Source organism: Engystomops pustulosus, chromosome 8 (genome assembly GCF_040894005.1).
Source record: "Engystomops pustulosus chromosome 8, aEngPut4.maternal, whole genome shotgun sequence".
In the NCBI taxonomy this organism is placed as follows: Eukaryota; Metazoa; Chordata; class Amphibia; order Anura; family Leptodactylidae; genus Engystomops; species Engystomops pustulosus.
This window is the reverse complement of record NC_092418.1, coordinates 7,495,607-7,520,333: the sequence shown is the minus strand read 5'-3', so window position 1 is coordinate 7,520,333 and position 24,727 is coordinate 7,495,607. Positions and strand designations below refer to the sequence as shown.

Sequence of the window (24,727 nt, the reverse complement as noted above, 5' to 3'; positions counted from 1 at the left end):
GGTGCTGTACCGATGTAGTTATATTGGTTCTGGTGCTGTATATATGTAGTAGAATTATTTTTGGTGCTGTACCTATGCAGTTACATTGGTTCTGGTACTGTACCTATGCAGTTATATTGGTTCTGGTACTGTATATATGTAGTAGAATTATTTTTGGTGCTGTACCTATGCAGTTATATTGGTTCTGGTGCTGTATCTATGTAGTTATATTGGTTCTGGTGCTGTATATATGTAGTAGAATTATTTTTGGTGCTGTACCTATGCAGTTATATTGGTTCTGGTGCTGTATATATGTAGTTATATTGGTTCTGGTGCTGTACCTATGCAGTTATATTGGTTCTGGTGCTGTATATATGTAGTTATATTGGTTCTGGTGCTGTACCTATGCAGTTCTATTGGTTCTGGTGCTGTAAATATGTAGTAGAATTATTTTTGGTGCTGTACCTATGCAGTTATATTGGTTCTGGTGCTGTATCTATGTAGTTATATTGGTTCTGGTGCTGTATCTATGTAGTTATATTGGTTCTGGTGCTGTATCTATGCAGTAGGATTCGTTATGGTACTGTCCCCATGTAAAATCTTTAGTTATGTTACCTCCCCAGACTGGAGACCATAGGGGAGGCTGCAGATTGTTACAGGCCGTTATAGTCTTAAACTTATACAAACCTGATAGGATGGGAAACTAATTTACGCAGGGAGGGGGGGGGCGATATTCCTTGGCTTAGATACCCCGCCTGGGCTCCTCATGTTATCGGCAGTCACCTGTGTGTTCCCATGTAGCGGAGGACATGGCCGGGCTCCAGGCTCGCTGTGTCCTCGGATCTCAGGACATTAGAGGTGGGTGCAGGGCGTCCCGTGTACCCGGCCCCCAGCTTAGATACATTGGGTCATTGGATGGATGTATAAGATTGGGGTCATAGATACAAGTACTGGGGCCCTCCAGGGGGTGTAGAGGGGCATCAGCACACGGAATAGTCCTGCCCAAACTTATATATACGCCAGAGGACCCGGAGTACAGATAAAACACAGCACCGAACACGACGCATATACCAAGAGGTCAGAGAGCAGGATAAATAACCCCCAAATGTGTGATACCCAACCAGGGAGACAGCCAGGGTGATACTGGCACCTAACCTGTGTATCTAATCCTCCCCTGTGCGATACAGTCTGCTGATCTGTGTATCTAATCCTCTCCTGTGTGATACAGTCTGCTGAGCTGTGTATCTAATCCTATCCTGTGTGATACTGACTGCTGAGCTGTGTATCTAATCCTATCCTGTGTGATACTGACAGCTGAACTGTGTATCTAATCCCATCCTGTGTGATACTGCCTGCTGAGCTGTGTATCTAATCCTATCCTGTGTGATACTGTCTGCTGAGCTGTGTATCTAATCCTATCCTGTGTGATACTGTCTGCTGAGCTGTGTATCTAATCCTATCCTGTGTGATACTGACAGCTGAACTGTGTATCTAATCCTCTCCTGTGTGATACTGTCTGCTGAGCTGTGTATCTAATCCTATCCTGTGTGATACTGACTGCTGAGCTGTGTATCTAATCCTATCCTGTGTGATACTGTCTGCTGAGCTGTGTATCTAATCCTATCCTGTGTGATACTGTCTGCTGAGCTGTGTATCTAATCCTCTCCTGTGTGATACAGTCTGCTGAGCTGTGTATCTAACCCTATCCTGTGTGATACTGTCTGCTGAGCTGTGTATCTAATCCCATCCTGAGTGATACTGTCTGCTGAGCTGTGTATCTAATCCCATCCTGTGTGATACTGTCTGCTGAGCTGTGTATCTAATCCTCTCCTGTGTGATACTGGCTGCTGAGCCGTGTATCTAATCCCATCCTGTGTGATACTGCCTGCTGAGCTGTGTATCTAATCCTATCCTGTGTGATACTGTCTGCTGAGCTGTGTATCTAATCCTGTCCTGTGTGATACTGTCTGCTGAGCCGTGTATCTAATCCCATCCTGTGTGATACTGTCTGCTGAGCCGTGTATCTAATCCCATCCTGTGTAATACTGTCTGCTGAGCCGTGTATCTAATCCCATCCTGTGTGATACTGTCTGCTGAGCCGTGTATCTAATCCTATCCTGTGTGATACTGCCTGCTGAGCTGTGTATCTAATCCTATCCTGTGTGATACTGTCTGCTGAGCTGTGTATCTAATCCTATCCTGTGTGATACTGTCTGCTGAGCTGTGTATCTAATCCTCTCCTGTGTGATACAGTCTGCTGAGCTGTGTATCTAATCCCATCCTGTGTGATACTGTCTGCTGAGCTGTGTATCTAATCCTATCCTGTGTGATACTGTCTGCTGAGCTGTGTATCTAATCCTATCCTGTGTGATACTGACTGCTGAGCTGTGTATCTAATCCTCTCCTGTGTGATACGGTCTGCTGAGCTGTGTATCTAATCCTCTCCTGTGTGATACGGTCTGCTGAGCTGTGTATCTAATCCTATCCTGTGTGATACTGGCTGCTGAGCTGTGTATCTAATCCTATCCTGTGTGATACTGTCTGCTGAGCTGTGTATCTAATCCTATCCTGTGTGATACTGCTGAGCTGTGTATCTAATCCTATCCTGTGTGATACTGTCTGCTGAGCTGTGTATCTAATCCCATCCTGTGTGATACTGTCTGCTGAGCTGTGTATCTAATCCCATCCTGAGTGATACTGTCTGCTGAGCTGTGTATCTAATCCCATCCTGTGTGATACTGTCTGCTGAGCTGTGTATCTAATCCTCTCCTGTGTGATACTGGCTGCTGAGCCGTGTATCTAATCCCATCCTGTGTGATACTGCCTGCTGAGCTGTGTATCTAATCCTATCCTGTGTGATACTGTCTGCTGAGCTGTGTATCTAATCCTGTCCTGTGTGATACTGTCTGCTGAGCTGTGTATCTAATCCTATCCTGTGTGATACTGTCTGCTGAGCTGTGTATCTAATCCTATCCTGTGTGATACTGTCTGCTGAGCTGTGTATCTAATCCTATCCTGTATGATACTGACTGCTGTGCTGTGTATCTAATCCCATCCTGTGTGATACTGTCTGCTGAGCGGTGTATCTAATCCAATCCTGTGTGATACTGCCTGCTGAGCTGTGTATCTAATCCTATCCTGTGTGATACTGCCTGCTGAGCTGTGTATCTAATCCTATCCTGTGTGATACTGTCTGCTGAGCTGTGTATCTAATCCTCTCCTGTGTGATACTGTCTGCTGAGCAGTGTATCTAATCCTATCCTGTGTGATACTGTCTGCTGAGCAGTGTATCTAATCCTATCCTGTGTGATACTGTCTGCTGAGCAGTGTATCTAATCCTCTCCTGTGTGATACTGTCTGCTGAGCTGTGTATCTAATCCTATCCTGTGTGATACTGTCTGCTGAGCTGTGTATCTAATCCTCTCCTGTGTGATACTGACTGCTGTGCTGTGTATCTAATCCCATCCTGTGTGATACTGTCTGCTGAGCGGTGTATCTAATCCCATCCTGTGTGATACTGTCTGCTGAGCCGTGTATCTAATCCCATCCTGTGTGATACTGTCTGCTGAGCTGTGTATCTAATCCCATCCTGTGTGATACAGTGCTGGGGTGTGGATGATATTTTGGGGTGCAGTTTGTACACATAGATCAGACATCAGACCAGTGTTTCACATTGGGGCTTTATATTGGGGTGTATACATGAATGAGGGGGTACACGGCGCGGCGCGGCTGTTACTTGGCGCAGTGCACACAGTTACTGCTGGCGTAATCCCAGTGGAAGCCGATGGCGTCGATGACGGAGCCGGAGCTGCCGCTGATGTACCGCAGGACTGTGTTGGGGAACAGGGGGGCGCCATTAAAACTGTTCCCATATTCCTTCCCGATAGTGAAAACACGACCTTTATTTGTTGTGAAAACCAATTTCCTGAGATAAGTGGAATATTTCCCCGACACCAGAATGAACGACTCCCCGGGGTGCAGGAAGATCTCCTCAATGTCACCTAAGGAGCCCCCCTTATACTCCGACCAGGTGGTCCCATAGCGCACCTGTATCCTGCAGGAGAAAACACAGGGGGCAGTATTATAGTAGTTATATTCCTGTACATAGAGGGCAGTATTATAGTAGTTATATTCCTGTACATAGGGGGCAGTATTATAGTAGTTATATTCCTGTACATAGGGGGCAGTATTATAGTAGTTATATTCCTGTACATAGAGGGCAGTATTATAGTAGTTATATTCCTGTACATAGGGGCAGTATTATAGTAGTTATATTCCTGTACATAGAGGGCAGTATTATAGTAGTTATATTCCTGTACATAGGGGCAGTATTATAGTAGTTATATTCCTGTACATAGGGGCAGTATTATAGTAGTTATATTCCTGTACATAGGGGGCAGTATTGTAGTAGTTATATTCTTGTACATAGGGGGCAGTATTATAGTAGTTATATTCTTGTACATAGGGAGCAGTATTATAGCAGTTATATTCTTGTACATAGGGGGCAGTATTATAGTAGTTATATTCCTGTACATAGGGGGCAGTATTATAGTAGTTATATTCCTGTACATAGGGGGCAGTATTATAGTAGTTATATTCCTGTACATAGGAGACAGTATTATAGTAGTTATATTCCTGTACATAGGGGCAGTATTATAGTAGTTATATTCTTGTACATAGGGGGCAGTATTATAGTAGTTATATCCTTGTACATAGGGGGCAGTATTATAGTAGTTATATTCTTGTACATAGGAGGCAGTATTATAGTAGTTATATCCTTGTACATAGGGGGCAGTATTATAGTAGTTATATTCTTGTACATAGGGGGCAGTATTATAGTAGTTATATCCTTGTACATAGGGGGCAGTATTATAGTAGTTATATTCTTGTACATAGGGGGCAGTATTATAGTAGTTATATTCTTGTACATAGGAGGCAGTATTATAGTAGTTATATCCTTGTACATAGGGGGCAGTATTATAGTAGTTATATTCTTGTACATAGGAGGCAGTATTATAGTAGTTATATCCTTGTACATAGGGGGCAGTATTATAGTAGTTATATCCTTGTACATAGGGGGCAGTATTATAGTAGTTATATCCTTGTACATAGGGGGCAGTATTATAGTAGTTATATTCTTGTACATAGGGGGCAGTATTATAGTAGTTATATTCTTGTACATAGGAGGCAGTATTATAGTAGTTATATTCCTGTACATAGGGGGCAGTATTATAGTAGTTATATTCTTGTACACAGGGGGCAGTATTATAGTAGTTATATTCTTGTACATAGGGGGCAGTATTATAGTGGTTATATTCTTGTACATAGGGGGCAGTATTATAGTAGTTATATTCTTGTACATAGGGGGCAGTATTATAGTAGTTATATTCCTGTACATAGGGGGCAGTATTATAGTAGTTATATTCCTGTACATAGGGGGCAGTATTATAGTAGTTATATTCCTGTACATAGGGGGCAGTATTAAAGTAGTTATATTCTTGTACATAGGGGGCAGTATTATAGTAGTTATATTCCTGTACATAGGGGGCAGTATTATAGTAGTTATATTCCTGTACATAGGGGGCAGTATTATAGTAGTTATATTCTTGTACATAGGGGGCAGTATTATAGTAGTTATATTCCTGTACATAGGGGGCAGTATTATAGTAGTTATATTCCTGTACATAGGGAGCAGTATTATAGTAGTTATATTCCTGTACATAGGGGGCAGTATTATAGTAGTTATATTCCTGTACATAGGGGGCAGTATTATAGTAGTTATATTCTTGTACATAGGGGGCAGTATTATAGTAGTTATATTCTTGTACATAGGGGGCAGTATTATAGTAGTTATATTCTTGTACATAGGGGGCAGTATTATAGTAGTTATATTCCTGTACATAGGGGGCAGTATTATAGTAGTTATATTCTTGTACATAGGGGGCAGTATTATAGTAGTTATATTCCTGTACATAGGGGGCAGTATTATAGTAGTTATATTCTTGTACATAGGGAGCAGTATTATAGTAGTTATATTCTTGTACATAGGGGGCGGTATTATAGTAGTTATATTCTTATACATAAGGGGCAGTATTATAGTAGTTATATTCTTGTACATAGGGGGCAGTATTATAATAGTTATATTCTTGTACATAGGGGGCGGTATTATAGTAGTTATATTCCTGTACATAGGGAGCAGTATTATAGTAGTTATATACTTGTACATAGGGGCAGTATTATAGTAGTTATATTCCTGTACATAGGGAGCAGTATTATAGTAGTTATATACTTGTACATAGGGGCAGTATTATAGTAGTTATATTCCTGTACATAGGGGGCAGTATTATAGTAGTTATATTCCTGTACATAGGGGGCAGTATTATAGTAGTTATATTCTTGTACATAGGGGGCAGTATTATAGTAGTTATATTCTTGTACATAGGGGGCAGTATTATAGTAGTTATATTCCTGTACATAGGGGGCAGTATTATAGTAGTTATATTCTTGTACATAGGGGGCAGTATTATAGTAGTTATATTCTTGTACATAGGGGGCAGTATTATAGTAGTTATATTCTTGTACATAGGGGTCAGTATTATAGTAGTTATATTCCTGTACATAGGGGGCAGTATTATAGTAGTTATATTCTTGTACATAGGGGGCAGTATTATAGTAGTTATATTCCTGTACATAGGGAGCAGTATTATAGTAGTTATATTATTGTACATAGGGGCAGTATTATAGTAGTTATACTCCTGTACATAGGGGGCAGTATTATAGTAGTTATACTCCTGTACATAGGGGGCAGTATTATAGTAGTTATATTATTGTACATAGGGGGCAGTATTATAGTAGTTATACTCCTGTACATAGGGGGCAGTATTATAGTAGTTATATTCCTGTACATAGGGGGCAGTATTATAGTAGTTATATTCCTGTACATAGGGGGCAGTATTATAGTAGTTATATTACTGTACATAGGGGGCAGTATTATAGTAGTTATATTCTTGTACATAGGGGGCAGTATTATAGTAGTTATATTCCTGTACATAGGGGGCAGTATTATAGTAGTTATCTTCCTGTACATAGGGGGCAGTATTATAGTAGTTATAATCTTGTACATAGGGGGCAGTATTATAGTAGTTATATTCCTGTACATAGGGGGCAGTATTATAGTAGTTATATTCTTGTACATAGGGGGCGGTATTATAGTAGTTATATTCTTGTACATAGGGGGCAGTATTATAGTAGTTATATTCCTGTACATAGGGGGCAGTATTATAGTAGTTATATTCTTGTACATAGGGGGCAGTATTATAGTAGTTATATTCTTGTACATAGGGGGCAGTATTATAGTAGTTATATTCCTGTACATAGGGGGCAGTATTATAGTAGTTATCTTCCTGTACATAGGGGGCAGTATTATAGTAGTTATAGTCTTGTACATAGGGGGCAGTATTATAGTAGTTATATTCCTGTACATAGGGGGCAGTATTATAGTAGTTATATTCTTGTACATAGGGGGCGGTATTATAGTAGTTATATTCTTGTACATAGGGGGCGGTATTATAGTAGTTATATTCCTGTACATGGGGGGCGGTATTATAGTAGTTATATTCCTGTACATAGGGGGCAGTATTATAGTAGTTATATTCCTGTACATAGGGGGCAGTATTATAGTTGTTATATTCCTGTACATAGGGGGCAGTATTATAGTAGTTATAGTCTTGTACATAGGGGGCAGTATTATAGTAGTTATATTCCTGTACATAGGGGGCAGTATTATAGTAGTTGTATCCCTGTACATAGGGGGCAGTATTATAGTAGTTATATTCCTGTACATAGGGGGCAGTATTATAGTAGTTATATTCTTGTACATAGGGGGCAGTATTATAGTAGTTATATTCCTGTACATAGGGGGCAGTATTATAGTAGTTATATTCTTGTACATAGGGGGCAGTATTATAGTAGTTATATTCTTGTACATAGGGGGCAGTATTATAGTAGTTATATTCTTGTACATAGGGGGCAGTATTATAGTAGTTATATTCTTGTACATAGGGGGCAGTATTATAGTAGTTATATTCTTGTACATAGGGGGCAGTATTATAGTAGTTATATTCTTGTACATAGGGGGCAGTATTATAGTAGTTATATTCCTGTACATAGGGGGCAGTATTATAGTAGTTATATTCTTGTACATAGGGGGCAGTATTATAGTAGTTATATTCCTGTACATAGGGGGCAGTATTATAGTAGTTATATTCTTGTACATAGGGGGCAGTATTATAGTAGTTATATTCTTGTACATAGGGGGCAGTATTATATTCTTGTACATAGGGGGCAGTATTATAGTAGTTATATTCCTGTACATAGGGGCAGTATTATAGTAGTTATATTCCTGTACATAGGGGCAGTATTATAGTAGTTATATTCTTGTACATAGGGGGCAGTATTATAGTAGTTATATTCCTGTACATAGGGGGCAGTATTATAGTAGTTATATTCCTGTACATAGGGGGCAGTATTATAGTAGTTATATTCCTGTACATAGGGGGCAGTATTATAGTAGTTATATTCCTGTACATAGGGGGCAGTATTATAGTAGTTATATTCCTGTACATAGGGGTCAGTATTATAGTAGTTATATTCTTGTACATAGGGGGCAGTATTATAGTAGTTATATTCTTGTACATAGAGGGCAGTGTTATAGTAGTTATATTCCTGTACATAGGGGGCAGTATTATAGTAGTTATATTCCTGTACATAGGGGTCAGTATTATAGTAGTTATATTCTTGTACATAGGGGGCAGTATTATAGTAGTTATATTCTTGTACATAGGGGGCAGTATTATAGTAGTTATATTCCTGTACATAGGGGGCAGTGTTATAGTAGTTATATTCCTGTACATAGGGGGCAGTATTATAGTAGTTATAGTCTTGTACATAGGGGCAGTATTATAGTAGTTATATTCCTGTACATAGGGGGAGTATTATAGTAGTTATAATCCTGTACATAGGGGGCAGTATTATAGTAGTTATATTCTTGTACATAGGGGGCAGTATTATAGTAGTTATATTCCTGTACATAGGGGGCAGTATTATAGTAGTTATATTCTTGTACATAGGGGGCAGTATTATAGTAGTTATATTCCTGTACATAGGGGGCAGTATTATAGTAGTTATATTCTTGTACATAGGGGGCAGTATTATAGTAGTTATATTCCTGTACATAGGGGGCAGTATTATAGTAGTTATATTCTTGTACATAGGGGGCAGTATTATAGTAGTTATATTCCTGTACATAGGGGGCAGTATTATAGTAGTTATATTCTTGTACATAGGGGGCAGTATTATAGTAGTTATATTCTTGTACATAGGGGGCAGTATTATAGTAGTTATACTCCTGTACATAGGGGCAGTATTATAGTAGTTATATTCTTGTACATAGGGGGCAGTATTATAGTAGTTATATTCTTGTACATAGGGGGCAGTATTATATTCTTGTACATAGGGGGCAGTATTATAGTAGTTATATTCTTGTACATAGGGGGCAGTATTATAGTAGTTATATTCTTGTACATAGGGGGCAGTATTATAGTAGTTATATTCCTGTACATAGGGGGCAGTATTATAGTAGTTATATTCTTGTACATAGGGGGCAGTATTATAGTAGTTATATTCCTGTACATAGGGACAGTATTATAGTAGTTATATTCTTGTACATAGGGGGCAGTATTATAGTAGTTATATTCTTGTACATAGGGGGCAGTATTATAGTAGTTATATTCCTGTACATAGGGGGCAGTATTATAGTAGCTATATTCTTGTACATAGGGGGCAGTATTATAGTAGTTATATTCCTGTACATAGGGACAGTATTATAGTAGTTATATTCTTGTACATAGGGGGCAGTATTATAGTAGTTATATTCTTGTACATAGGGGACAGTATTATAGTAGTTATATTCCTGTACATAGGGGGTAGTATTATAGTAGTTATATTCCTGTACATAGGGGGCAGTATTATAGTAGTTATATTCCTGTACATAGGGAGCAGTATTATAGTAGTTATATTCTTGTACATAGGGGGCAGTATTATAGTAGTTATATTCCTGTACATAGGGGGCAGTATTATAGTAGTTATATTCTTGTACATAGGGGGCAGTATTATAGTAGTTATATTCCTGTACATAGGGGGCAGTATTATAGTAGTTATATTCCTGTACATAGGGGGCAGTATTATAGTAGTTATATTCTTGTACATAGGGGGCAGTATTATAGTAGTTATATTCCTGTACATAGGGGGCAGTATTATAGTAGTTATATTCCTGTACATAGGGGGCAGTATTATAGTAGTTATACTCCTGTACATAGGGGCAGTATTATAGTAGTTATATTCTTGTACATAGGGGGCAGTATTATAGTAGTTATATTCTTGTACATAGGGGGCAGTATTATATTCTTGTACATAGGGGGCAGTATTATAGTAGTTATATTCTTGTACATAGGGGGCAGTATTATAGTAGTTATATTCTTGTACATAGGGGGCAGTATTATAGTAGTTATATTCCTGTACATAGGGACAGTATTATAGTAGTTATATTCTTGTACATAGGGGGCAGTATTATAGTAGTTATATTCTTGTACATAGGGGGCAGTATTATAGTAGTTATATTCCTGTACATAGGGGGCAGTATTATAGTAGTTATATTCCTGTACATAGGGGGCAGTATTATAGTAGTTATACTCCTGTACATAGGGGCAGTATTATAGTAGTTATATTCTTGTACATAGGGGGCAGTATTATAGTAGTTATATTCTTGTACATAGGGGGCAGTATTATATTCTTGTACATAGGGGGCAGTATTATAGTAGTTATATTCTTGTACATAGCGGGCAGTATTATAGTAGTTATATTCTTGTACATAGGGGGCAGTATTATAGTAGTTATATTCTTGTACATAGGGGGCAGTATTATAGTAGGTATATTCCTGTACATAGGGGGCAGTATTATAGTAGTTATATTCCTGTACATAGGGGTCAGTATTATAGTAGTTATATTCTTGTACACAGGGGGCAGTATTATAGTAGTTATATTCCTGTACATAGGGGGCAGTATTATAGTAGTTATATTCCTGTACATAGGGGTCAGTATTATAGTAGTTATATTCTTGTACACAGGGGGCAGTATTATAGTAGTTATATTCCTGTACATAGGGGGCAGTATTATAGTAGTTATATTCTTGTACATAGGTGGCAGTATTATAGTAGTTATATTCTTGTACATAGGGGGCAGTATTATAGTAGTTATATTCCTGTACATAGGGACAGTATTATAGTAGTTATATTCTTGTACATAGGGGGCAGTATTATAGTAGTTATATTCTTGTACATAGGGGGCAGTATTATAGTAGTTATATTCCTGTACATAGGGGGCAGTATTATAGTAGCTATATTCTTGTACATAGGGGGCAGTATTATAGTAGTTATATTCCTGTACATAGGGACAGTATTATAGTAGTTATATTCTTGTACATAGGGGGCAGTATTATAGTAGTTATATTCTTGTACATAGGGGGCAGTATTATAGTAGTTATATTCCTGTACATAGGGAGCAGTATTATAGTAGTTATATTCTTGTACATAGGGGGCAGTATTATAGTAGTTATATTCCTGTACATAGGGGGCAGTATTATAGTAGTTATATTCTTGTACATAGGGGGCAGTATTATAGTAGTTATATTCTTGTACATAGGGGGCAGTATTATATTCTTGTACATAGGGGGCAGTATTATATTCTTGTACATAGGGGGCAGTATTATAGTAGTTATATTCTTGTACATAGGGGGCAGTATTATAGTAGTTATATTCTTGTACATAGGGGGCAGTATTATAGTAGTTATATTCCTGTACATAGGGACAGTATTATAGTAGTTATATTCTTGTACATAGGGGGCAGTATTATAGTAGTTATATTCTTGTACATAGGGGGCAGTATTATAGTAGTTATATTCCTGTACATAGGGACAGTATTATAGTAGTTATATTCTTGTACATAGGGGGCAGTATTATAGTAGTTATATTCTTGTACATAGGGGGCAGTATTATAGTAGTTATATTCCTGTACATAGGGGGCAGTATTATAGTAGTTATATTCCTGTACATAGGGGGCAGTATTATAGTAGTTATACTCCTGTACATAGGGGGCAGTATTATAGTAGTTATATTCTTGTACATAGGGGGCAGTATTATAGTAGTTATATTCTTGTACATAGGGGGCAGTATTATATTCTTGTACATAGGGGGCAGTATTATAGTAGTTATATTCTTGTACATAGGGGGCAGTATTATAGTAGTTATATTCTTGTACATAGGGGGCAGTATTATAGTAGTTATATTCCTGTACATAGGGACAGTATTATAGTAGTTATATTCTTGTACATAGGGGGCAGTATTATAGTAGTTATATTCTTGTACATAGGGGGCAGTATTATAGTAGTTATATTCCTGTACATAGGGGGCAGTATTATAGTAGTTATATTCCTGTACATAGGGACAGTATTATAGTAGTTATATTCTTGTACATAGGGGGCAGTATTATAGTAGTTATATTCTTGTACATAGGGGGCAGTATTATAGTAGTTATATTCCTGTACATAGGGAGCAGTATTATAGTAGTTATATTCTTGTACATAGGGGGCAGTATTATAGTAGTTATATTCCTGTACATAGGGGGCAGTATTATAGTAGTTATATTCTTGTACATAGGGGGCAGTATTATAGTAGTTATATTCCTGTACATAGGGAGCAGTATTATAGTAGTTATATTCTTGTACATAGGGGGCAGTATTATAGTAGTTATATTCCTGTACATAGGGGGCAGTATTATAGTAGTTATATTCTTGTACATAGGGGGCAGTATTATAGTAGTTATATTCCTGTACATAGGGGGCAGTATTATAGTAGTTATATTCTTGTACATAGGGGACAGTATTATAGTAGTTATATTCCTGTACATAGGGGGTAGTATTATAGTAGTTATATTCCTGTACATAGGGGGCAGTATTATAGTAGTTATATTCCTGTACATAGGGAGCAGTATTATAGTAGTTATATTCCTGTACATAGGAGGCAGTATTATAGTAGTTATATTCTTGTACATAGGGGGCAGTATTATAGTAGTTATATTCCTGTACATAGAGGGCAGTATTATAGTAGTTATATTCTTGTACATAGGGAGCAGTATTATAGTAGTTATATTCCTGTACATAGGGGGCAGTAATATAATCAGTGTCTCACCCTGTGATGTATTGGCGGTTGGAACGGACCCGGATGGCTGTGATTGGTCCATCTAACTGGTTTCCAGAGTGTGAGAAGCGTTTCCCGCCTCCTCCGCCATATTCTCCGGAGTACGAGGAGCTCCGCTGCTGAGCTGCAGGGAGAGGACAGGTAGGTGTATGAGTTGTGGGAGATATATACAGTGATAATTTATAGCTGGATCTCTCCTTATAACATTCTGTATACATTAACCCTCCCCCTCCCATATAACAGGTGAGGTGGTAACTTACCTGCAGCGAGAGAGCAGACACCAAGCAAGATCCAGAGCAACATTCTGCAAAGATATTGAGACACCAGTGGTTAACATCTGCAGAACATTGCACCAGTACACAAGCGTCTCACCCCTATGTTGAGGCGTCTGCCATGGGGTGACCCCACTCACCTGTCGGAGTACCAGGATGCTGGGATGAGTGCGGGCGCTCCGAGCTATTTATCGGGAAGAGGTTGGTTTATGGAGGTAATTCAGCTCCTGAGTAAACATGAGGTCCGGGGGCAGGACAGATGGGGGGCAGGAGGGTGGGGCAGATAACAGGATCTCCTGGGGTCATGGCAACTCTTCCCAGCATCGCAGCCCAAACTCTTATCTGTGTTTGTTCTCTCTAAATATAGAGTGTCAGCTCTGCTGCCAAGAGATAAAGTCCCCCGGCCACATCCTTCATCTCCACCTGGAGAATCAGAGACTATCCAACACTACACCACACACTGTCCCGGAGCCGACTCCTGCGGTAATCCAGGCCTGGAAGGAGAACCCTCAGGAGAACATCCAGCATGCCGCCCAAGGTCTACTCCAGAGCTGCACTCACTATTCTGCTCCAAACTTTTCGTATATACAGACCAGTGTCCAAGGTCAGTTCATAAATCCCAAAATCCTACCACCATCACCCCCCTCCCAACCTAACGCTATGTCCCAAACCCAAATATATACAGCATTTACAACATAACATGAAGAAAACACTATCCACACAGCCCAACATCACTACATGCTCATAAAACAAGACAAAAATCTACAGTGCAGCATCAGCCCAACACCAGGAGTGGAGATGACAGACTAAGGGACACTAAAGGAGAACCCCCTCCAAAGGAGAGAGGCCCTCCCCGTGCCCAGCCTCTCATACACCAGAGAGCGCACCTTCACCAGGAGGGGAGAGGACAGACTAAGGGACACTAAAGGAGAACCCCCTCCAAAGGAGAGAGGCCCTCCCCGTGCCCAGCCTCTCATACTCCAGAGAGCGCACCTTCACCAGGAGGGGAGAGGACAGACTAAGGGACACTAAAGGAGAACCCCCTCCAAAGGAGAGAGGCCCTCCCCGTGCCCAGCCTCTCATACTCCAGAGAGCGCACCTTCACCAGGTCACCCAGAATGTTCCTAACCACCTCATCCACCGGGAGGATTTTACGCTGCGTCGAAACTAAACACCGTGCGTTCCACGTGTGGTACCTGACCACTAGACTGACTAGAAATAACGTGCAGCGGTCCCGGCCACCCAGGCCTCTGAATGCTCCATAGGCCCACTCCGCATAGGAGAGACCGGCCAACCCGGGCCAATGGATGGAAGCGCCCACCCGGTTGTACACCTCTGTGTTATAGGGGCACTGAAGCAGGAAGTGGTCCATGCTCTCCAGCAGGCCACCGCACTCCTCCCGGGGACAACCCCTTTCCTCAGAGCTCCTACACTTCAGATTGTCCCTCACACACAGCTTTCCATGGAAGCAGCGACAAGTCACGTCCCAAAACTTCAAGGGGATCCTGATAGAATTCAAAAGACCTGAACCCACCCCCAGATCCCGACTTGGGCATTCCCAAGTCCTCATGACTACCTCCAGTCGAGACGAGATGCTCGAGTTTCCTCCTCAGGCCCTGATACAGGCGGTACCTGTCCAGGCTCCTGAGGCTCGAGAGCTGGCGGAAGAATCTCGCCACCCTTTTCTTGAGCATCTCCCACCACTCTGACTTACTGCTACAAAGGCCCAGCAATGGTACCTGGCTCTGAAGAAAGTCCTCAAAGGATTGTCTGATCTCCGCTTCTTCCAGGAGAGACGAATTGAGCTTCCAGTAGCCTCTTCCCATCCGGGGGGTCTCTGTAACATTCAGAGAAAACAAAATTAGACAGTGGTCGGAGAACTCCACCTCAACAACAGAAACTGCTGAAGAAATGGCTTCCTTCTTTAAATAAAACCTGTCTATTCTAGACCTGCAGCTACCCCTATAATAGGTGAACCCCGCGTGGCCTGGGGAGTGGCGACGCTGATCTCCACCTTCCTCTGCAGATTATCTCCAACACCAACATAAAAAAGCACTTTTGGTTTGGGAGGTCCGGAGCCCTCAGCCTCAGCGACCCCTCCACACTGCCGCCGCCCCATAACCAAGTGATCAGCGGCAACAGCATGAAGAGGCGCCGAGGCACCGGAAGCTGCCACCAGTGCCGGGCTGTCCCCCCCTGCCACTGGGGGACGCACCACAGCACTGGATTTGGATGGTATCGCCACTGCCGAGCCGCCCTTACTGTCCGGCCTTGCGGCCGATGCCTCCCCTGCTCCCCCACTGTTACTACAAACAGAGACGGAGCCCATCGCCACATCAGATGTCACACCTGTAATCTCCCCGCTCCCTGGCACTGAGTCCACTGCAGGACCCGCGCTGGGCTGGGTAACGGGGCTCGCACAGTGAGCTGACCCTGCGGCCGACTCGGGTTTTACGGGGAGGGGGCTGTAGACTAGACTCACCACTTCCACGGATTTGGTCTTCTTCTTTCGTGGTTTGCTGCCCCCCAGCACATCCTCCGGCAGATCGTCTCCAAAAGTAAAGTCCTGGAGGTGCACAGGGGACACGAGCCGTCGGATCTCCTCCATCAGCGCCCCTCCCTGGTGGCTGTCACTATCCTCACCCGGGCCGGCAGAACCGCAGCCAGATGACATAGCCGCTTGTCCTGCAGGGGGCCCACTGCACGGCACCGGGCTTTCCTCCTCCGTCTGACTCTCAGGCTGAAGCCCCATCTGCTTCTCCTCCTCCATCTCCCGGAACCGCTCATCGTTTAAGATTTTCCTCTCCTCCAAGGCCTGGATCACCTTCTTCTTCCTGGTGCATGTAAGTGCTTGATCTTGGGACACAGTTTGAATTTTAAATCCTGCGCTCAGTCCAAATCAGTCAGATCGTCCGATGGCCCGCCCACCGATTTCTGTCGCAAGGAAGCAGCGCAGCCGCGCCATAATCCGATCGCGTGCGACACAATCCCAGCGCACACACCTGTTACATACCCGTCACAGCCGTGCAAATCCCGAAACCTTGAACAGTCCAACGAAAGTGCGATCCGCGGACCCTTAGTAAATAAGCCCCACTGTTTCCCATCAGATCCAAATCCATTCATCACTAAAATGAAATGTGGAGCGCTCCTCCTCTGCCGCACAACCGGCTCCTCAGTAAAGAGGAGTCTCACCTACTGATTTTTTCTGCTAATAAGAGGTTTGGTGACTGCAGAGTCGACTTTGAGTACAAATTCTGTTAAATGTTGTGACCCTGTATGAGGGGACGGATCCTCACCCTGGTGCCGGTCCCAGCTGCAGTGATGAGACAATTACTCACGGAGATTCTCCGCATCATCCCGTCCTCTCTCTGTCATTTGGGGGTGACGACTTCTGATGTAAAGATAAAATAATTATCTAGAAATCACAGACTTGGCACAATTTCTCGCGCTTTGGTCTTTATGTGGACAAACTGCTGCCGGAGTGATTCAGTCACTTTGGATCAGCAGAACATTTATACAAAGTGCGTGACAATTGGAAGGTTACTGCCGGTTCTGTTGGGTTTATAGATAATGAAGGGAATTATCAGCAGGTGCAGATTATCAGCAATTACCTGCAGGAGTCTGAACGCGTCTCTAGCCCTGATCAGCGTCTTTTCCAATGATCACAGTTACATTTTATTCTGTGATTTAGAAGATTCAGGGCGCGTTCACACGTTGCATTTTGACCTGCGTTTTCATTGCGTTTGAAACGCATATACAACAGCTGAGGAGAGGTGATTTGCCTAATTACATCACTGTTAACGTTTCCATTTACAAAACGCTTCGTAAACGCGATGTTAACGCATGCGTTAACAAAGCGTTAACGCATGTGTTTTGTTAACGCATGCGTTAACATTGCGTTTACAAACGTAAACGGTAATGTAATTAGGCAAATTACCTCACATCAGCTGTTGTATATGAGTTTCAAACGCAATGAAAACGCAACCAAAACGCAATGTGTGAACGCGCCCTGAGGGTGATGCCACACGTGGCGTTTTGAACCTGTTTTTTGTCCATTTTTTTAAGCAGTCCGTCAAAAAACGCATGTGTTAAAAAACGCATGCGTTTTTGACCAGTTTTAATTAAGATAATTAGTCAAACCTGTAAAAACGCTGGACGGACTGCTTAAAAACGGACCAAAAACAGGGTCAAAACGCCACATGCGGCATCACCCTTTGGCTACATTCACACACATGTATGGGTCACAGAGCGACCCGGACCCGAGGAGGTATAAAGTTGTACCCGGCGCTGACCCCTCCGTACACCAGGATTCGGTGAGTCACAGTCCGGTCATATAATAATCAGGATGTAGCAGATAATATTGCGGTGATCGGACAGCTGCGCTGCAGGGCGCGGGGTCATGTGATCAGACCTGGCGCCAGACACTGGACATAAGGCAGTGCCAGATCCTCAGCCCCAAACTTTACAACCCAAGGATGACACATACTGCAGCTCCGCACCTGCTGTGTGACTACAACTCCCAACATCTCCTGACTGCAAAACTTCATCTGAGCACCAGCACCCCCTAGTGGTCACATTCAGAACTGGCGGACATGTAGCTTTCTGCGCTCGCCGCTGCTTGTGTCTGTTGCAATCTTCCTAAATGTATCAAATATTTTCTTTGTTTTGTGACAAAAAGAGCAGAGCGAGACAGACAGCACCAGATGTACCACAGAGTGTGATAGCAAAGTCTCAGTGCCCCCCACAGTAGCCAGGTAACAGCGCCCCCAACAGTAGCCAAGTCACAGTGCCCCCCACAGTAGCCAAGGCACAGTGCCCCCACAGTAGCCAAGGCACAGTGCCCCCCACAGTAGCCAAGGCACAGTGCCCCCCCACAGTAGCCAAGGCACAGTGCCCCCCACAGTAGCCAAGGCACAGTGCCCCCCACAGTAGCCAAGGCACAGTGCCCCCCCCCCACAGTAGCCAAGGCACAGTGCCCCCCCACAGTAGCCAAGGCACAGTGCCCCCCACAGTAGCCAAGGCACAGTGCCCCCCACAGTAGCCAAGGCACAGTGCCCCCCCCCCACAGTAGCCAAGGCACAGTGCCCCCCACAGTAGCCAAGGCACAGTGCCCCCCACAGTAGCCAAGGCACAGTGCCCCCCCACAGTAGCCAAGGCACAGTGCCCCCCCACAGTAGCCAAGGCACAGTGCCCCCCCACAGTAGCCAAGGCACAGTGCCCCCCACAGTAGCCAAGGCACAGTGCCCCCCCCCACAGTAGCCAAGGCACAGTGCCCCCCCCCCACAGTAGCCAAGGCACAGTGCCCCCCCCCCACAGTAGCCAAGGCACAGTGCCCCCCCACAGTAGCCAAGGCACAGTGCCCCCCCACAGTAGCCAAGGCACAGTGCCCCCCACAGTAGCCAAGGCACAGTGCCCCCTACAGTAGCCAAGGCACAGTGCCCCCCACAGTAGCCAAGGCACAGTGCCCCCACAGTAGCCAAGGCACAGTGCCCCCCACAGTAGCCAAGGCACAGTGCCCCCCACAGTAGCCAAGGCACAGTGCCCCCTACAGTAGCCAAGGCACAGTGCCCCCCACAGTAGCCAAGGCACAGTGCCCCCCACAGTAGCTGAGCCACTGTGCCATCAGGCAAATGTCAGAGTTTCCTCCAACACAAAAGTAACAGTGACCCCATAGAAAGGAAATCTACCGTTAGGAATCTACTTACCTAGTAGATCCAGACGGTTGATTCCGGGCTCCTCACATCCCCCTCCCCAGCCTGTATATAGCAGTATATAGCTGTATATCCGGGCTCCCCCTCCCCAGCCTGTATATAGCAGTATATAGCTGTATATCCGGGCTCCCCTTCCCCAGCCTGTATATAGCAGTATATAGCTGTATATCCGGGCTCCCCCTCCCCAGCCTGTATATAGCAGTATATAGCTGTATATCCGGGCTCCCCCTCCCCAGCCTGTATATAGCAGTATATAGCTGTATATCCGGGCTCCCCCTCCCCAGCCTGTATATAGCAGTATATAGCTGTATATCCGGGCTCCCCCTCCCCAGCCTGTATATAGCAGTATATAGCTGTATATCCGGGCTCCCCCTCCCCAGCCTGTATATAGCAGTATATAGCTGTATATCCGGGCTCCCCCTCCCCAGCCTGTATATAGCAGTATATAGCTGTATATCCGGGCTCCCCCTCCCCAGCCTGTATATAGCAGTATATAGCTGTATATCCGGGCTCCCCCCTCCCCAGCCTGTATATAGCAGTATATAGCTGTATATCCGGGCTCCCCCTCCCCAGCCTGTATATAGCAGTATATAGCTGTATATCTGGGCTCCCCCTCCCCAGCCTGTATATAGCAGTATATAGCTGTATATCCGGGCTCCCCCTCCCCAGCCTGTATATAGCAGTATATAGTTGTATATCCGGGCTCCCCCCTCCCCAGCCTGTATATAGCAGTATATAGCTGTATATCCGGGCTCCCCCTCCCCAGCCTGTATATAGCAGTATATAACTGTATATCCGGGCTCCCCCCTCCCCAGCCTGTATATAGCAGTATATAGCTGTATATCCGGGCTCCCCCTCCCCAGCCTGTATATAGCAGTATATAGCTGTATATCCGGGCTCCCCCCTCCCCAGCCTGTATATAGCAGTATATAGCTGTATATACGGGCTCCCCCTCCCCAGCCTGTATATAGCAGTATATAGCTGTATATACGGGCTCCCCTTCCCCAGCCTGTATATAGCAGTATATAGTTGTATATCCGGGCTCCCCCCTCCCCAGCCTGTATATAGCAGTATATAGTTGTATATCCGGGCTCCCCCCTCCCCAGCCTGTATATAGCAGTATATAGCTGTATATCCGGGCTCCCCCTCCCCAGCCTGTATATAGCAGTATATAGCTGTATATCTGGGCTCCCCCTCCCCAGCCTGTATATAGCAGTATATAGCTGTATATCCGGGCTCCCCCTCCCCAGCCTGTATATAGCAGTAAATAGCTGTATATCCAGGCTCCCCCTCCCCAGCCTGTATATAGCAGTATATAGCTGTATATCCGGGCTCCCCCTCCCCAGCCTGTATATAGCAGTATATAGCTGTATATCCGGGCTCCCCCCTCCCCAGCCTGTATATAGCAGTATATAGCTGTATATCCGGGCTCCCCCCTCCCCAGCCTGTATATAGCAGTATATAGCTGTATATCCGGGCTCCCCCTCCCCAGCCTGTATATAGCAGTATATAGCTGTATATCCGGGCTCCCCCTCCCCAGCCTGTATATAGCAGTATATAGCTGTATATCCGGGCTCCCCCTCCCCAGCCTGTATATAGCTGTATATCCGGGCTCCCCCTCCCCAGCCTGTATATAGCAGTATATAGCTGTATATCCGGGCTCCCCCCTCCCCAGCCTGTATATAGCAGTATATAGCTGTATATCCGGGCTCCCCCTCCCCAGCCTGTATATAGCAGTATATAGTTGTATATCCGGGCTCCCCCCTCCCCAGCCTGTATATAGCAGTATATAGCTGTATATAGCAGTATATAGTTGTATATCCGGGCTCCCCCCTCCCCAGCCTGTATATAGCAGTATATAGCTGTATATAGCAGTATATAGTTGTATATCCGGGCTCCCCCCTCCCCAGCCTGTATATAGCTGTATATCCGGGCTCCCCCTCCCCAGCCTCTATATAGCAGTATATAGCTGTATATCCGGGCTCCCCCTCCCCAGCCTGTATATAGCAGTATATAGCTGTATATCCGGGCTCCCCCTCCCCAGCCTGTATATAGCAGTATATAGCTGTATATCCGGGCTCCCCCTCCCCAGCCTGTATATAGCAGTATATAACTGTATATCCGGGCTCCCCCCTCCCCAGCCTGTATATAGCAGTATATAGCTGTATATCCGGGCTCCCCCTCCCCAGCCTGTATATAGCAGTATATAGCTGTATATCCGGGCTCCCCCCTCCCCAGCCTGTATATAGCAGTATATAGCTGTATATACGGGCTCCCCCTCCCCAGCCTGTATATAGCAGTATATAGCTGTATATACGGGCTCCCCTTCCCCAGCCTGTATATAGCAGTATATAGTTGTATATCCGGGCTCCCCCCTCCCCAGCCTGTATATAGCAGTATATAGTTGTATATCCGGGCTCCCCCCTCCCCAGCCTGTATATAGCAGTATATAGCTGTATATCCGGGCTCCCCCTCCCCAGCCTGTATATAGCAGTATATAGCTGTATATCTGGGCTCCCCCTCCCCAGCCTGTATATAGCAGTATATAGCTGTATATCCGGGCTCCCCCTCCCCAGCCTGTATATAGCAGTAAATAGCTGTATATCCAGGCTCCCCCTCCCCAGCCTGTATATAGCAGTATATAGCTGTATATCCGGGCTCCCCCCTCCCCAGCCTGTATATAGCAGTATATAGCTGTATATCCGGGCTCCCCCCTCCCCAGCCTGTATATAGCAGTATATAGCTGTATATCCGGGCTCCCCCTCCCCAGCCTGTATATAGCAGTATATAGCTGTATATCCGGGCTCCCCCTCCCCAGCCTGTATATAGCAGTATATAGCTGTATATCCGGGCTCCCCCTCCCCAGCCTGTATATAGCTGTATATCCGGGCTCCCCCTCCCCAGCCTGTATATAGCAGTATATAGCTGTATATCCGGGCTCCCCCCTCCCCAGCCTGTATATAGCAGTATATAGCTGTATATCCGGGCTCCCCCTCCCCAGCCTGTATATAGCAGTATATAGCTGTATATCCGGGCTCCCCCCTCCCCAGCCTGTATATAGCAGTATATAGCTGTATATCCGGGCTCCCCCTCCCCAGCCTGTATATAGCAGTATATAGCTGTATATCCGGGCTCCCCCTCCCCAGCCTGTATATAGCAGTATATAGCTGTATATCCGGGCTCCCCCCTCCCCAGCCTGTATATAGCAGTATATAGCTGTATATCCGGGCTCCCCCTCCCCAGCCTGTATATAGCAGTATATAGCTGTATATCCGGGCTCCCCCTCCCCAGCCTGTATATAGCAGTATATAGCTGTATATCCGGGCCCCCCCTCCCCAGCCTGTATATAGCAGTATATAGCTGTATATCCGGGCTCCCCCTCCCCAGCCTGTATATAGCAGTATATAGTTGTATATCTGGGCTCCCCCTCCCCAGCCTGTATATAGCAGTATATAGCTGTATATCCGGGCTCCCCCCTCCCCAGCCTGTATATAGCTGTATATCCGGGCTCCCCCTCCCCAGCCTCTATATAGCAGTATATAGCTGTATATCCGGGCTCCCCCCTCCCCAGCCTGTATATAGCAGTATATAGCTGTATATCCGGGCTCCCCCCTCCCCAGCCTGTATATAGCAGTATATAGCTGTATATCCGGGCTCCCCCTCCCCAGCCTGTATATAGCAGTATATAGCTGTATATCCGGGCTCCCCCCTCCCCAGCCTGTATATAGCAGTATATAGTTGTATATCCGGGCTCCCCCTCCCCAGCCTGTATATAGCAGTATATAGCTGTATATCCGGGCTCCCCCTCCCCAGCCTGTATATAGCAGTATATAGCTGTATATCCGGGCTCCCCCTCCCCAGCCTGTATATAGCAGTATATAGCTGTATATACGGGCTCCCCCTCCCCAGCCTGTATATAGCAGTATATAGCTGTATATCCGGGCTCCCCCCTCCCCAGCCTGTATATAGCAGTATATAGTTGTATATCCGGGCTCCCCCCTCCCCAGCCTGTATATAGCAGTATATAACTGTATATCCGGGCTCCCCCCTCCCCAGCCTGTATATAGCAGTATATAACTGTATATCCGGGCTCCCCCCTCCCCAGCCTGTATATAGCAGTATATAGTTGTATATCCGGGCTCCCCCTCCCCAGCCTGTATATAGCAGTATATAGCTGTATATCCGGGCTCCCCCCTCCCCAGCCTGTATATAGCAGTATATAGCTGTATATACGGGCTCCCCCTCCCCAGCCTGTATATAGCAGTATATAGCTGTATATACGGGCTCCCCTTCCCCAGCCTGTATATAGCAGTATATAGTTGTATATCCGGGCTCCCCCCTCCCCAGCCTGTATATAGCAGTATATAGTTGTATATCCGGGCTCCCCCTCCCCAGCCTGTATATAGCAGTATATAGCTGTATATCCGGGCTCCCCTTCCCCAGCCTGTATATAGCAGTATATAGTTGTATATCCGGGCTCCCCCTCCCCAGCCTGTATATAGCTGTATATCCGGGCTCCCCCCTCCCCAGCCTGTATATAGCAGTATATAGCTGTATATACGGGCTCCCCCTCCCCAGCCTGTATATAGCAGTATATAGCTGTATATCTGGGCTCCCCCTCCCCAGCCTGTATATAGCAGTATATAGCTGTATATCCGGGCTCCCCCTCCCCAGCCTGTATATAGCAGTATATAGCTGTATATCCGGGCTCCCCCCTCCCCAGCCTGTATATAGCAGTATATAGCTGTATATCCGGGCTCCCCCTCCCCAGCCTGTATATAGCAGTATATAGCTGTATATCCGGGCTCCCCCTCCCCAGCCTGTATATAGCAGTATATAGTTGTATATCCGGGCTCCCCCTCCCCAGCCTGTATATAGCTGTATATCCGGGCTCCCCCTCCCCAGCCTGTATATAGCAGTATATAGCTGTATATCCGGGCTCCCCCTCCCCAGCCTGTATATAGCAGTATATAGCTGTATATCCGGGCTCCCCCTCCCCAGCCTGTATATAGCAGTATATAGCTGTATATCCGGGCTCCCCCTCCCCAGCCTGTATATAGCAGTATATAGCTGTATATCCGGGCTCCCCCTCCCCAGCCTGTATATAGCAGTATATAGTTGTATATCCGGGCTCCCCCTCCCCAGCCTGTATATAGCAGTATATAGCTGTATATCCGGGCTCCCACCTCCCCAGCCTGTATATAGCAGTATATAGCTGTATATACGGGCTCCCCCCTCCCCAGCCTGTATATAGCAGTATATAGCTGTATATCCGGGCTCCCCCCTCCCCAGCCTGTATATAGCAGTATATAGCTGTATATCCGGGCTCCCCCTCCCCAGCCTGTATATAGCAGTATATAGCTGTATATCCGGGCCCCCCCTCCCCAGCCTGTATATAGCAGTATATCCTGGCTCCCCCTCCCCAGCCTGTATATAGCAGTATATAGCTGTATAT

The 24,727-nt window shown here is 44.9% G+C and overlaps 1 protein-coding gene across 1 annotated transcript; it reads right to left on the bottom strand.

Moving 5' to 3' along the window:
• Window positions 1–3,640: 3,640 nt before the first annotated feature.
• Window positions 3,641–13,795, bottom strand: LOC140075863 (zymogen granule membrane protein 16-like). Its single transcript, XM_072122236.1, has 4 exons — window positions 13,702–13,795; window positions 13,550–13,593; window positions 13,281–13,413; window positions 3,641–4,033 (listed from the first exon to the last, which is right to left on the bottom strand). The coding sequence occupies exons 2-4, from the start codon at window positions 13,590–13,592 to the stop codon at window positions 3,712–3,714; spliced, it is 498 nt and encodes a 165-aa protein (XP_071978337.1). The 5' UTR covers window position 13,593; window positions 13,702–13,795; the 3' UTR covers window positions 3,641–3,711.
• Between the last annotated feature and the right edge of the window lie 10,932 nt (window positions 13,796–24,727).

What these genes read in the sequence shown, in the direction of transcription:
- LOC140075863 (XM_072122236.1), bottom strand. Translation starts at nt 13,592, where the DNA reads ATGTTGCTCTGGATCTTGCTTGGTGTCTGCTCTCTCGCTGCAG. An exon ending in TGTCTGCTCTCTCGCTGCAG is followed by an intron (nt 13,414 to 13,549) that starts GTAAGTTACCAC and finishes CTCTCCCTGCAG; the next exon opens with CTCAGCAGCGGAGCTCCTCG. An exon ending in AACCGCCAATACATCACAGG is followed by an intron (nt 4,034 to 13,280) that starts GTGAGACACTGA and finishes TTTCTCCTGCAG; the next exon opens with GATACAGGTGCGCTATGGGA.